This window comes from Castor canadensis, chromosome 3 (genome assembly GCF_047511655.1).
Source record: "Castor canadensis chromosome 3, mCasCan1.hap1v2, whole genome shotgun sequence".
In the NCBI taxonomy this organism is placed as follows: Eukaryota; Metazoa; Chordata; class Mammalia; order Rodentia; family Castoridae; genus Castor; species Castor canadensis.
In genome coordinates, this window is record NC_133388.1 from 88,070,887 (window position 1) to 88,086,187 (window position 15,301).

At 37.6% G+C, this 15,301-nt stretch overlaps 1 gene segment (V, D, J or C); it reads right to left on the minus strand.

The window, feature by feature from the left end:
- Window positions 1–2,147: 2,147 nt before the first annotated feature.
- On the minus strand, window positions 2,148–2,782 carry LOC109700194 (T cell receptor alpha variable 13-1-like). The segment is given in 2 exon segments: window positions 2,148–2,530; window positions 2,731–2,782. Coding segments are annotated over 2 exon segments (435 nt in total).
- Window positions 2,783–15,301: the final 12,519 nt, after the last annotated feature.

Genomic DNA, 15,301 nt, shown 5'->3' on the forward strand with positions numbered 1-15,301 from the left:
CCACAAGAGATGTCAGTGTCACTGTGAGGCAGAAACTGGATTGATGCAGCCCCAGTGCTGGTCACCATCAGAGCTGGAAGAAGCAAGGAACAGATCCTCTTACAGCCTCTGAGAGGTGCAGCCCTGAAACATATCTAGATTCCAGCCCAGGTAAACTGGTTTCAACCTCAGGCCTCCAGAGTTATGAGAGAAAAGATATTTCTGTTGTTTTAATCCACCATTCTTGTTAGAGAGACAAAAGGAGAAAACACACACCAACCATGTAAGCATCTAAAGCTTGAATGTGTCTGGATCTTAGATAACTGGCTGCTGATTCTGCACACTCTGGCTACAGAAGGTTGGTTTCTTCCATTGGAAAACTTGTCATCTTAAAAAAATATGGCAGTTAAACCAAAGATAATCACACTCTGTCTCTCACAACCAAGAAAAAAATAGTAAAATATAAGCCATGCTTCCCTCTCACCCCATTACCAGATTTGGGGGAACTACACCAATCAAGAGCTGCCTTGCTTCTCTGGGATCTGAGCTAGTTGTGCAGTGAAGGAAGTATGCAAAGCAGTTGAGGGCTGGGATACATGTTCAGACCTTTTAAACCTTTTATTCTAATGACTATAAGAACTAGCCAATCAGCTGATGATGAACATCCATAACTCAGCCAAGAGGGATCATTCTTACTATATCAATATCCATCCTTAGTAAGAATATAGGAGCTCTTGATTAGCTTCCTCTTGACTAAATGTGGGAATATTGGAAAATTAATTATTGATACAATCTCCCTTTTTCAACACAAGAAGATAATCTTTTGTAAGGAGAACATGGTGGTAGCAATGTTGATCCAGTTGAAACCTGATTAGGCAGAGAGATTTGTAGGAGGTTATCTGTAAATTAACCATTAGTTCAAATTCCCTTATCAAACCATTACTGAGAGTTGAGTAAGGTGGTGAAAATATGCATTAAACATTTTATACATACGCCAGAAAGAATAATGCAGTAGTAAAAATTAAATGTCTAAAAATAAATTTAATAATAATGAAGATTTATTGACAAAGAAAACAGGAAAAAGTACTTTTTAAAAATAACTAATATTGTTCATTTTTTGAGGTTTATAACCTCATGTTATAGAATGAATGTAGATAGTTATATGTTTACAACATGGAACCAAATTAATAACTCTAAATCATAAGTCTATAATTTTATACTGTCACTTTTTTTGAGCATTTGACAAGTTAAACCTACACATTTAACAAAAATCTTATACAGTATGATTTTATTAATCATAATCTCCACATTGTACAATAGATCTGCAGACTAGTTGATCCTACATATCTACTTCTTTGTAGCCTTGACAAAATATTAACAACAGATTAAGTATAGAATTATTAGTTTCATAGTTTTGTATTACTCATATTTTTTACATTTAGCATGCAATCCTTTTATTGTAGTGTTGAAGTTTGAACTCAGGACCTCACATTTGTTAGGCAAGCACTCTGCCACTTGAGTCACTTGTCCAGTCCTTTGTAGTGGTGGGTATTTTTGAGATAGGGTCTCAAGAACTATTTTTCCTGGACTGACTTTGAATCATGATTCTCCTGATCTCTGCCTCCCAAGTAGCTAGAATTACAGGTATGAGCCTCTGGTGCCCAGCAGCGTGTAATACCTTTCAATAAGGAAAGTATTTTCAAAGGAATCAAAAACCCATGATTAGCAGATGGTGATATTGATACTAACTAGTTACTTACGTGGAGGAGTTTTGTAGTAAATGAAATTCACATATAAAACATTTCAAGATAAACATCACAATTCTTTGTAAGAATCCATAGAGTGCAGTTTCAGGATTACAGAACATGAGGATGTGCTGGTTTGGCATGCTGGAGAGGACATGAGTCTCTGTGCCTGTTCCTGCAGACCTTGCCCTGTGCATCTCCTCATTGAGCTATCCAGGTTTTTCAAAACTAAAACTATACAGGCAGACATAATGTTGCATGCCTTAAATGTGATGAATAAAATAAAAAATAGAAAACAACTTTTAACCAACAATCAGCCAATAAAATGTTCTAACCCTTTCTGGGTCACCATGAATCTTTTCATCTTATAGCATGCTTTTAATGTCTGTGTGATAGTTGCCACTTACAAACAACTGGCAAATCCTACACAGATGTCTGTGGCAAAGAACAAAGGTGGGGCTGCAGCCCTAGTGGCAGGTTTGAGGACAGGTTGCAGGTGCCTAGGAAGCGATGTGCACTTGCTGCACAGAAGTAGATGGCTGAGTCCCCAGGCTGGGTACCATTGATGTGCGGGGAGAAGTGTTTCTCCTTCTTGCTCAGTAAAACCATGAGTCTCTCTTTGTTATTTGTGTCTTGATTTGAACGAATGCCAATAAGGACCTGGGGACTCTTTCCAGGTTCTTGCTTGTACCAAGGGAAGTAGACTGAGGCACTGTCTGAGTAAGTGCAGTTGATAACAGAGCTGTCTCCCTCCTGCACGTTCAGGATGGAATGATGCTGCTCCACCTTCTCTCCTTGGCTCACCCCTATGCACGACAACAACAAAAAAAGAAAAACAAAGAAAAGAAAAAGAAGAGAAGAGAAAGGAGAAGGTTGTTAGGTCATTACTCTCCAGGATTCATTTTTTCTACAGTACCTAGAGGAAACCTGAATAAACACGATTTCTTGCTGGATTTCTAAAGAACATCCACTCATATATTCTGTTGCCCACAAATCCTCAACTCACAGTCCAGCTGCAGCCACAGGGACAGGAATAAAGTGTGAGTGGATGTCTTCATGTTCTTCCAGTTAAGATCAACTGTAGACTTGATACTCTAGCTGGGAGAGCTACCTCTGCTATCAGGTTGTTGTGTTTTATCTCTAACAGTTCTAGTGGCTTCTCATGTAGCCAATCAAGAGAAAAAGGCTTTGCCTCTGCCTATTCTTAATCCACTGAAATGAACTCTGCATACTATGCATCAGTTGAGGTTTACTGCCACCTGGTGGTCACATCATCACCTACTGAACGCTAGTTAAATGTTCTTCTCTTACCCCATGAGGGACTTAGACACAGAAAAACAGCAATAGGTCAAACAAGGTAGGTCTTAGATCAAGGTTAAGTGTAGAGTAAGTATGTAGAGATCAAAATTTATATTTATGCATGCTATCGATGAGCATTAATAAACTGGAAACATGTGCAGTGGTAATCTTTATTGTCTCCATGATTAACTTAAGAAACTCCTAAAGCACACATCTCAACCTGGGAGGACCTTTCCAGAGATCATGAGGAGTCTGAACTAATAAATGCTTTAATCCACTGATGACTTCAAAATTTGAATGGATTATTGGGATGTGCTGGAACTGTGAACAGTGTGGACTGGTTGGAAGAAGTGTGTCACTGTGGCCTTGACTTTGGGGATCCATCTGGCCCTGGACCTTTTCTGTTACTGCTCCATTCTACTTCTTGGCTTCCATGAGTTGATCAGCTCTGCTCTACTACTTCATGCTGGACTGAAGCCTCTAAATCCATTAGCTAGAATATATCTTTCATCATTTACGTTGTTTATGTCAGACATTCAGTCACAGCAACAAGAAAGGTGCCAGTATTTATGCAACAATGGGCTGAATTTACACAAACAAAGAAGAAAATATTTTCAATGTTAGTCAGTCTACTATTAAAAACTCTTCATAAAAAATGTGTAAGCCAGAGATCAAAGTAAAGATGTCAGTCTACTGAATATTGAAATGCATCTTATCACAGGCTCTGCACCTCGAAGACTTGTCTTGCCAGTGTCCTTGACATTCCCTTGAAGTTGACAGGGCCAGTAGTCAAATGAAGGTCTATCAAGTGGCTTACACCAGATCCTAGCTATTTGGTAAGTTGAGATCAGGAGGATTGTGATTTGAGACCAACACAGGCAAAAGGTTTGTGAGACCCTCATCTCCAAATAACCAGAGAAAAATGGACAGAGGCTCAAACAGTAGACTGCCTGCTTTGCAAGAAAAAGCCATGAATTCAAATTACCCAGTCCAATCCTCAAATTTTTTTCCTATTTCTGAGTGGCTTGTTGTCTACAAAGTACTTAAAACAAAAGTAAAAATTCTCAAAAACAAGCTACACATTTGAAAAATATGTAGAAAAAAACACTTAAGCCTTTCTTCTCCTACTCCTCATTATTATTATGGTTATTGTTATTGGTCTCCTTATTGTTCTTACTCTTTTTACTTATAGTTTCATTCTGGTCACATTCACTGACTGGCTAATTTTTTTTATCCTGTCACATGGTTCATGCTGTCTGCCTTTGCATTATGAATTTGCTCTAAGGACCTCTAAGGGTGCTGCTAGCTGTGAAATTCTTTTACACCATTTAATACATAAATGTTCATTGAGGATCAGTTGTTGGCAGTGTGGAGTGGAATGTGAGTCAGAAAACCTGACCTGCACTGTGGAACTCCAAGACCATTTTCATGTCCATATGCAATCTGTGTCTATAATCCTTGGATTATTCACATGCAAAGTGAAGACGCGCTGTCTGTAATGAGGTTGGATATGTAAGGAGCCAGATAGAACACCTGATACTCAATGAAATGAAGGACTTCAATTATATTTGATACGGATTTCAAGAGTGAAAAAAAAACTGAGTAAAAACTGTATATACACATATATGCATGCATATGTGTATTATATACACATGTAGTTATATATACATTTGCTATATATAAAGCATTTTACATATACACACATATATATCAAATGCACTCATTCTTTTCAATAAAAATTAAATAATCTTCATTAACTATAACACAGGATCATCTACTTTTTATGGTGGCAAAACTGGAGTTTGAACTCAGAACCTCACTCTTGCTAGGTAAGAGTTCTACCACTTGAATCATGCCAGTAGCCCTGTTTTTCTTTCTTTATTTTTCAAGTGGGTGTCTCATGTTTTTGCCCAGAGCTTGCCTTAGATGTAATCTTCCTACCTCTGCCTCCTGTGTAGCAGGGATTATGGGGATGCACACCTATGCCTGGCTCATTTGTTGAGAAAGGTCTATCTAACTTTCTTGCCTAAGCTGGCCTCAAACTGCAATCCTCCACATCTCTACGTTCAAATAGCTAGTATTAACAAATAGAGCCACTGAGCCTGGCTTTCTTTTCTTTTTTAAATTTTATTTACTTTTTTTTGTTGTGCAAGTGGTACTTTGTGCATTTACAAAAGTTCTTAGAATATACTAAATGTATCACCGTTGAATTCACCCTGTCCACCATTCTCCTTATCCCCCTCCTCCCATTCCTGGAATAGTTTCAGCAGATATCATTTTCCCATTTCCATACATGTGTACAATATTTATACCATATTCACCCTCCTACACCCTCTCCCCACATCCTCCCCCTTTTTAATTGGTACCAACCCCCTCTCTCCCCAGACAGGACCTGTGCTGCTCTCCTGTTCTCTGATTTTGTAAAAGAAAAAAAATTACATTTTTGTTTGCTTAAGATAGCTATACAGAGAGTTTCCTTGTGGCATTTCCATGTACATATGTATTATAACCTGGATTGGTTCATCTCCTTTATTTTTCTTCTTTGTATTTTAGTACTTTTCTTATGGTGATTTCAACAGGTTTAATAGTTCTAAATTTATTCCTGTATAGCAAGTACATCAACCATATTCACCTTCTTCACTTCCTTCTTTTACTCTACCTCTCTTGTATGTGACCTCCCCTTTGCATTGACTTGTTTTTCACAAGTTGGTGTATTTGTATTGTCTATATTCCACATATGAGAGAAAACATGTGGTTTTTGATCTTCTGACCCTGGTTAACTTCACTTAAGATGATGTTCTCCAGTTCCATTTACCTGCAAACAACAAATTTTCATTGTTCTTTGTGGCTGAATAAAATTCCATTGTATATAAAAAACCGCATTTTCTTAATCTATTCATCAATAGTGGAGCATCTTGGTTCTTTCCATAGCTTAGCTATTGTGAATAATGCTGAAATAAACATGGGTGTGCAGGTGCCTTTATTATAACCTTAGGGTATATTCCTGGGAGTAGAATTCCTGGATCACATGGCAGATCTATTTTTAGTTTTTTGAGGAGCCTCTTTATTGTTTTCTACAGTGGTTGTACTAGTTTACATTCCCACCAGCAGGGTATGAGAGCTCATTTTTCCCACATGCTCGCCAATATTTGTTGTTGTTTGTGTTCTTGATGGTTGTCATTCTAACAGGAGTGAGGTGGAATCTTAATTTGGTTTGATTTGCATTTCCTTTATGGCCGGGAATATTGAGCATTTTTTTCGGTTATTCAGCCTTCTTCCTTTGAAAGGGCTGTCCGATAAGATCATTTGCCCATTTCTTCATAGGGTCATTGATTATTGGGGAATTTAGTTCTTTGAGCTCCCTGTATATTCTGGTTACTATTCCTTTGTCAGACATATAGCTGGCAAAGATTTTCTCCCATTCTATGGGCAGTCTCTTCAATTTGGTGACCATTTCTTTTTTTCGTGAAGATTTTTAACTTCAGGTAGTCCTATTTGTCAATCCTTCCCCTTAGTTGGAAGAATTTACCAATCCTTCCACTTGAGTTCATTTAGGAATTCATTGGCTATGCCTGTTAATTCTAGTGTATTCTGTGCTCCTTCCTGCACTTGCTTCAAAATTTCAAGTCTTATATTAAGGTCTTTAATCCACTTTGTGTTGATACTTGTACAGGGAGAAAGTCAGGGATCTAATTTAATTTTTTTTTCATGCAGATACCTGTTTACAATCTTTTTTATCACAGTAATTCATATATTATTTAACCACTGGGCCACTTTGAGCCCTGTCCACAGGGAATGGGGGTGAAAAGGGTTATGCTTAAAATGCTATTTCATGGAAGTTAAATTTCAAAGTAAGTTGTAATTCTCATCATGTACTATTCATTAAATTTCTCCATTTAGTTCAAAATAAATCAAGGAATATTTATTGATTTTTACTGTAGTGAATAATGAGTATATAAAAGGAGAGGAGACACTGTCTTATAGTCTAATGGGGAAGATAAAACATAAAACACACATATCTGTAATAATATCAAGGAGTTCGGCCATGAAAGGAGCACAAACTGAAATCTGTGTGATCCACAGGAGGAGAAATACTGATACACAGGATGGTCAGACAAAGGCTGTGAAGAAGATAGATGTTCTCTCCTTTCCCCACTTCCATGAGAAGAATAGAAAATAATATGGATAAGTCATTGTGATGGCTTTTATGACCCTTATTAGTTCTTAATATTAGAAAATGCATGAATGTATTAATTAATAAAAGTAATAAAAGGCTATACATAAAGTAAAACCCCTATTGACCTCCTTACTCATTCTGGCCCTCCCTACTCTACTTCATCTTCACAATTTGTGGGTGATGCTTTCACGTGTTTCACCACAGAATCACAACTGTACATCAAATAGGAACAACAGGAAATATGCAGTATTTCACTTAAAGTTTTTATTTGTTACATAATGATATCCTGGTGCAAAACTTTTTGTAACATCCTTCATAAGCTCCATAACAAATATTGTAGGTTTTATTACATTATCACAGATAGAGTCATACTATGGACATAAGTCAGTTTATACAACCCTTTCTTAGTTGATGAACACTAAGGAGTTGCTTATTTAACTATGAAATATAACACTGCAGTAAAACATTTAAGGAATTTCTCAATAGTCACAGGCACCCATGTTTCTCCAGGGGCAGAGATGAGGAGGAAACCACTGTCTAATCAATATTGCCAGTGAGCAGAGAGTGGGCAAATCAGGGTCAGAGGCTCTGAGAAAGGAATGAATTCATGTTTTATTTAGTGTGAATGGTGTTTGTTTTTATTACTTTCCTTTTTGTGCATTGGAACTGTAGTTTATCATCTAACTTAAACTCTTAAAGTACTGCTCTACACATAGCTGGCGTGTACATTCCTCCCACTCACCACTGGGGTGATTCTAAAGATAGTAGGTCAGGAAGAGAAAAAGTACACCCAAGACAAGTGAGATACATGAGGAAAGCCTGCTGTAGAATAACACTGTGGAAAGAAAAATGTAACATAAAGCATAGAAAAAATACAGTGCATATAATTATATAGATGTACATATATATGATTTAAGGTTACTTACTTTACAGTATACTTTATAGTTTCCAAAACATTAATGAGACAAATAAAACTTTGTTATACAAGCATACATACACCAAAAAAAGGAAAGACTTAGGCACCAGTGGTTCAAGCCTATAATCCTAGCTACTTGGAAGGTTAAGATCAAAAAGATTGAGTTTCTAGGTCAGCCTAGGCAAATAGGTCTCTAGACCCTATCTCCAAAATAACCAGAACAAAATGGACTGGATGTGTGGCTCAAGTGGCAGAGCACTGCTTTGCAAGCTTGAAGTCCTGAGTTCAAACCCTAGAACTACCAAAGAAAAAAAGAAAGAAAATAAACAGTAATGCCAGAAACACCAAAATATTAAAACTGAATCCAAACTTATCACTAATCAAAACATATATGAAAAGAAATTATATGTTTAAATCAAAATTTAAAATCCTGATCTGTACAGCTAGAGGAAAACATAAAAGGAGACAACCAAGGCAACTGAGGTCATAGAATGGGATTATCTCTCCTGCCCCTGTGTGCAAGGACTGCAGCTCCCTCCCTCATCCACGAAACCCACCATACCCACCAGAGAGGTCCCATAAGTGTGTCAGTTCTGCTGTCCTACAGGTAGGAGGCCTTCAAGAGAACAGCAAGTGAGTCAGATGAATTAGCTCATGCAAAGGTGAAATTAGAGAGAAGAGCAAAGGAGAGAGGGAGAAGAAAAGGAATCGACCTCAGACAGAAAACAAAATTAGGAAAGAATGGAAAATGACAAAGGTAACATACTCATGTTGCTGTAGAAAAAATGATTAACCCAAAATTCCTTACTCTCATATAACAGAGGAGAAAGCAGCCAAGTATGAACAGCAGCACTTAAATTTTTATCACTGTCCCTCTAACTCCATTCTTCATCAATTTGGAATATTTTCTGAGGTACTTGTAATGACATATTTCCAGTTCCCCTAGAAACACACTTCTGAGAAAGTGGGAAAACTCGTCATTAAAATTATGCTTCATAATATCATGCAACAGAAATCCATAGAATGTTGGATCAGGGAAGCTTTTAGTCTCTTTATGAACTTATCATTTATTTACTTGCAGGGCGGTTAAAGATACATTTGTGTCCCACTCAAAATTTATATGTTGAAATCTTAAGACTCAGAACTCAGAATGCCCTGTATTTGAAGATAAGGCCTTTAAAATGTAATTAAGATAAAATGAGGTTATATATTTGAGTTCTAATTAGATATAACTGGTGTTCTTATGATAAGATGAAATTTGGATCCAGACATGCATATCCTCAGAGAAAGTCCATGTGAGAACTCATTGAAAATGCAACCATCTTCAAGCCATAGAGAGAGGCCTCAGGAGAAACTAATCCTGCTCACACCTTCATCTTGGAGTTTCAGCCACCTCAACTAAGAAAATAAATTTCTGTTGTTTAAGCCACAAGTCTATCACGTCTGCTATGGTAGCCCTAGAAAACTCATACAAGAGTCCATTTATAGTATCCTATTATATGAAATAAATGACAAAAAGCAATTTGGAGTCTTAACTATACATATAAAACTGAGAGTGGGAATAGAAATCCAACAGATTCTATTGAACTTGTTTAAGGTACACTGTATGGATGCATGGAATTATCAAAATGAAATCCTCTTATATTATCAAAATATGATAATTAAAAATAAAATATATAAATTTAAAATAAATCTTCAGTATTTTAACATTATACTTTTTATACCCATATTTTGCTGCATTTGTTTCATAAGCAAAAGTACTCCCTTATCTTTGATATTCCCATAAGAATTATGTCTTGAGATCTATTTATTCTAATAATCATATTCAGCTGCAGGAAGGATTCAAAATCTGTGTTATGTGTGTTGTTTGATAATAAATAATAAATTTGTAAGGTCTTTTCATGTTATCCAACAAGGTTTTCAACATTTGAATATTCACTATTTATAGCAATGTGACCATAAATCTAAAACTTCTCTGTAAAACTATTGAGAAAAGACTACAATTGCGTGACTTACAAATCTTCAAAATGTGTAAGAACAGTTACCTAAAAACTGCTCAGAGTATATGAGTATATCAAGGTACTAAGTTGTATAACAAACATTTAACCCAGACCCTAAGATATGGAGGATATGCAAGTTAAATGTCTCAGATCTAAGGAGATTCAACTGACCTCATCAAGGAAGAAACTCCAGGGGAGTCAAGCCCCTGCTGTAACAGAGTACAGACAGTGAGAACTACAACTCAGTCACCACATCTTCATCAATACCTGAAGTTTTGCCAAATATCAGACAGAGTATCAGAGATTGGGCTTTTTAGAGGTGTTTCAGATCATACCCAGGACCTTGTGCATGCTAAGTAAGAACTCTATCAACGAGCTATAACCTCAATCCTCTAAATCTTTCTTAATGTATTTTTATAGAAACAGTCTCATAATTATATAATGATCATGTAAGCAAAGTGAGGAATAAGTAACACAATAAATATATAAATCAAGCAGGCAAACTCCTTTGATTTCTTAGGCAGAAATGGGGTGGGAAGATGAAGGATATTCTTTGGCTCAAGAGCCTCAATGTCCTTGGTGCATGGATAACTCTGGTCCAATCAGGGACAAGAAAAACACAGGATAATTTGAACACAGAAAGCTTAACATTAAAATAATTAACTGTAATAGGGCATTGACATAACAGGAGAGTGGGTAATAAGAAGAAAGGTGAAGGCATAAGCACACAGGAGCAGAAAAGCCACTACTGGGGCAGGGACTGAATGTCCAGGCTTCCATCTCCTTACTCAGGGCTGAGTCTAAAATCTTATTGGAAAAGGCACACCATGGCTTGCTGGATGATGGGGAAGTCATTGTGGTATTGCATCAACAAAACTTGCTGAAGATTCCCTCTCTAGAGGGATTTGGGTGCTGGGAAGGGAAGTTCACAGAGAGATATCTTACTGGAAGTTCTCTTCCATAAAACAACCCACAATGGAAGTGTTGGAAAAGGTGCTGGCTACTGTGTTCTGTCCAAGCTAGATATAGGTGCACTCAGTGAACTGGACTCTGGAACACCTTCCAAGCTGAAAGATCTGTCACATAGAAACCAGAAAGCAAAATGCTTTTTTCCTGTACCTTCTTCTGAAAAAATTTAACATTGTGCCAACTGACAAAAGAAAACAGCTGACTAGCCTAGTTTTATTTTCACAAAATAAGAAAAGGATGAATTTGTGTCAGAAGTCAAGAAATTGGCTCCTCTCTTTGGTTTCTTTTACAAGTAAATGCATAGACACATTGGAAATGTTGCAATTGGAATTGCAAAGCATTCTATAATTCTGCCATCCTGAAGATACACATATTCTTTTTATAAATGAATTTGTCAGCCGTTCTCCAAGTTAGAAGATGAACAGCCAAGAGCCATCATATTCATCCCTAGTTTATTAATCACCCTTCAAATTCAGTGAAAGTCCTTCTGAAATTAGTTACCTATACACTAAATCATAAACTCATTTGTAACATCTTGTATATAAAGTAAAAATAGGAATCATAGACAGAAGAAACTATTTAGCATATACAAATAAGTAGAAATCTATAAAAAGCATGCACGTATCTACAGAAACTGTACAAATGTACTGCTGTCTTTGTTTCTACACTTGGTCACAAGGTATAATCAATATCTATGGATTTTTTTATGTGTCACTACTGCATACTACATGTACTTTCAGCCAAAACCTCAGCCTGTCTGGATTCTTCTTCTGGTTGAGTGACTCAAAATTTTATTCTAGACAAATCTGCTTCTCTATGGTGCAGCAGTTTTCCACTAAACTATATAATTGGGCATGAAAAAAGTCAAAAAGCCCCAAACATATTGTTTTGTGGCTCCTTTGTATGGAAACAACCCAATTTCCTCTTCCTAATGAGGATCGCTCTTGACAGTTAATAGATATTTGTCTTCCATGTTGATTCAGTGGCTAAGGAGCCCAAAATGCCCTGGAGATATTCTCATCATTCATTCAAGGAACTGTTTTTTTGCCCCTTGGTTCAAAAATTCTTCTCTTACAGATTAAGCTGTCCAACTCCACACAGTACAAAGTTGCTATGAGGTGAGGGGTGACCTAAAGTCTGTTACTGGGTTATTAGGCATAATAGTGAGAGAAGCCTCTGTCCTGGTGATGATGGAGATAGCAAAATAATGGTCTCTGATTAAAAACACTTGCTGAATACCATAAAATGATATCTTATCCTTCTCCTTATTTGTTATGATAGTTCCTGTAATGGTTTCTTTCTAATTTGGTCTTGATATCTCTTTCTTGATAATGATAATAAGCCAAGGATATTCTAGGGTATCCCAGCTCTGGTAGAAGTTAGACTCTGGTATGTTGTCCAGGTGAGACAGAAGGGAAGCACTCTCAAGCTACTTGAAGTCCTTGCTGTGGGATTTATTTTTCTTCAATACTGAGCTTGAGATGAGAATCAGAAGATACTGTTTGTTTTCCTTTCTATGGGTCAACCATAGTCACTGTAGGCAATGTGAGCGAGTTGATGACATTTGCTTACATGAAATAAACCATGTTATCCAAGGCAGAAAAGAGTGTGGCCCAAAAATGGAAAGGAACAGAAGCAGCAGAGAAGTGAGACAGTAAATGAGCAAATATTTCTTATTCAGATTATGTCTCTAAGTCCATATTTACCTTCCTTATTACCCCCCTAGCAATCACTCACACACATTATTCATACATAATCACAAATATTCTTGATGGCATTCGTGACGGGCAACAGTGTCTTATTGGCCACAATCTACTCATTCTGGATTTTAAGGGTTGCTCTGCACCTACCTTGTTATATATGTGATCCAAACAACAGGTAGAAATATCCTTTCTCCTCCTTCTCTTTTCTCTCCAGAGCATTTGTTATCCTCAGAGGCTGCAAATACAAAAGTATAAAATTTTGTTATTCAGCTCTTTCCATCCTGGGCTGAAGAAACTCAAAATTTACAGAGTCTTAGTGTCCTTTACAATTCTCATCAATATTTTCAGCAGAGTTGGCATTACTAAACTTACCACATACATGGTTATCAAATGATAGCCTATAAGAATCAATCCTTAATTTTCCAACACTGAAAACACATCAGAACAGTGTGAAAACAAGTGAGACACTAAAAGAAAGATGCCAAAGATATACCCACAAATTTTGGATGTAGTCTTGTAGAAATTATAAAATTGAAAGAGTAGGAAATTGCATTTATAATTGTGAGAAGTCTTTGGAGAAACACTGAGGAATATCAGTTCACCTTCTGCACTATTCTGAAATAGCTTCCAGAACTGGTGTGACCATGGCAAGTGTCCAAGCGCTTCACGACTCTAATCAATCCCTGTGTTGACTAATAATGTTAATGTGTCAGACTCACTCCTAAATACAGTTGTTTAAACTCAGACAAAGTATTTTAACATATTGTGAACAGTTCAGTCAGAGCCAGAAAAAGAAGTTCTAGGCAAACCACTGTGATTGACCAAGTAGACAAGGAAGCAAGCTTTCTTGAACATAAGATGAGGAATGTATCTTTGTTTGTGGATGAATAACACAATAAATGAAAGTCCAGCTTCTCTTGGGTCATGTTCCAACTTACACATATTGCTCTTAATGCAGTCAGCCTCAGCTCAAGACCTGATGTCCTGATTATTACGGATAAGAGTGCCATTCCCTCCTTCATTCCACAGCCCTAAGAATTTAGTATTATATAGTTTTAACAATTAGCAAGGGCTTTAAAAACAAAGCTCATCAGACATGGGCTACTGGAGAAGTATTTGCAGAATTGTGTATAAGTCTCTATGTCTGCCCATCTCTCCTTCCCTCACTTGCCATCAGGAAGTAAGAGATACTTCAAAGACCACATGGGGAGTCCTTGAGGCTCTGGAATCTCCACAAGTGGTTTGTGTTCAGCTTCTCTGCAGCCCCAGACACTGTGGCACCCAGAGCACAGAAGTACAAGGCTGTGTTGCTCCAATGCACAGAGGGTTTCCTCAGGGGGAAGGAGGTTTTGCTCTTCCTAAATTCAGCCTCAAAGCTTTTGATGCCTTGAACTGTGGTGTCTCCTGAAAAGTACTTAAGGAGAAGCTGGAGGCTCTGGCTAGGGTATTGGACATACAAGTAGAGATAAGGCGTTGCATCATAGGAATAGTTGCATCTCAGCTCCAGAGAGGATCCCTCAGTGACAGTGACATGGATATCAGGCTGGGTCACAGACTGGGCTACTGTGCATCCTGGAAAATCAGAGTTATGTCTGTGAAGGCAGGGAAGACTTCTCTATGGAAGTATGCATTTCTTTTCCAAATCTGAGAGTGTAGAGAACATAGGAAATCATACTCACTCAGCACAAAATGCATCCCCAGCACTTGGAGGAGCAGCAGGAGCATGGCTGAACAGTTGGCACAGTGCTTCCTATTGGAACACCTTGAGATCAGGCGGGAGAGTGGCTGCAGAAATCCACAGCTTGGAATTAGGACAAACTTGGGTAAAGTTCAGCTGGACGAATATCTTGTTTGGATACAAATGCAAAAGCTGCTGAAATGAGTTTGGAGGCTTCTTGATCTGGTGCTTGTCACTTTTCTCTGTCTGCAAAGAACTCAGCCAGTGCAGGGAGGAGAAACTGAGCACATGATCTTCACCAGAAACAACATCCCCAGTGTGCAAAACCATGCTCTCTGCAGGCAATGTGAGGAACCACAGTTCCAGAGGGCCACAGATGGTGCTCCTTATTTTTCAGAAGAATCATCTAACCCTTGTGTTTTTCAGGATATATCCAGAGGTCCATGCAGCAGGTTCCTTTTTTCCCATTCTACAGCATTTATTAGTCCTAGAGTTCACTGGAAGTGGACTGGCATGTAAGTAAATAAAGTAATAAATTATTCAATGAGAAATCAGTTTACAAAAGGTATATTGGACTGCAGATCTATCTCCATGTGGCTTTGAAATCAAGTATTCTGCCTCAGGCAGAGTTGGAATGGCCCAGTGATGGATGGTGGTAGAGCTATTTCCCTTGGTTGGTGCTGTGCACTGTAGAAGTAAACTAGGCCTCATAAAGTAAGTAGTTGCCCCTATGTTACTAATGACAAGATGTGACAAGTTGTGACATTTGATGGGAAGGTTTTACACTGATCTAAAGGAAATACAACTGCAGAGACTCTTGCATCTAATGGCATTA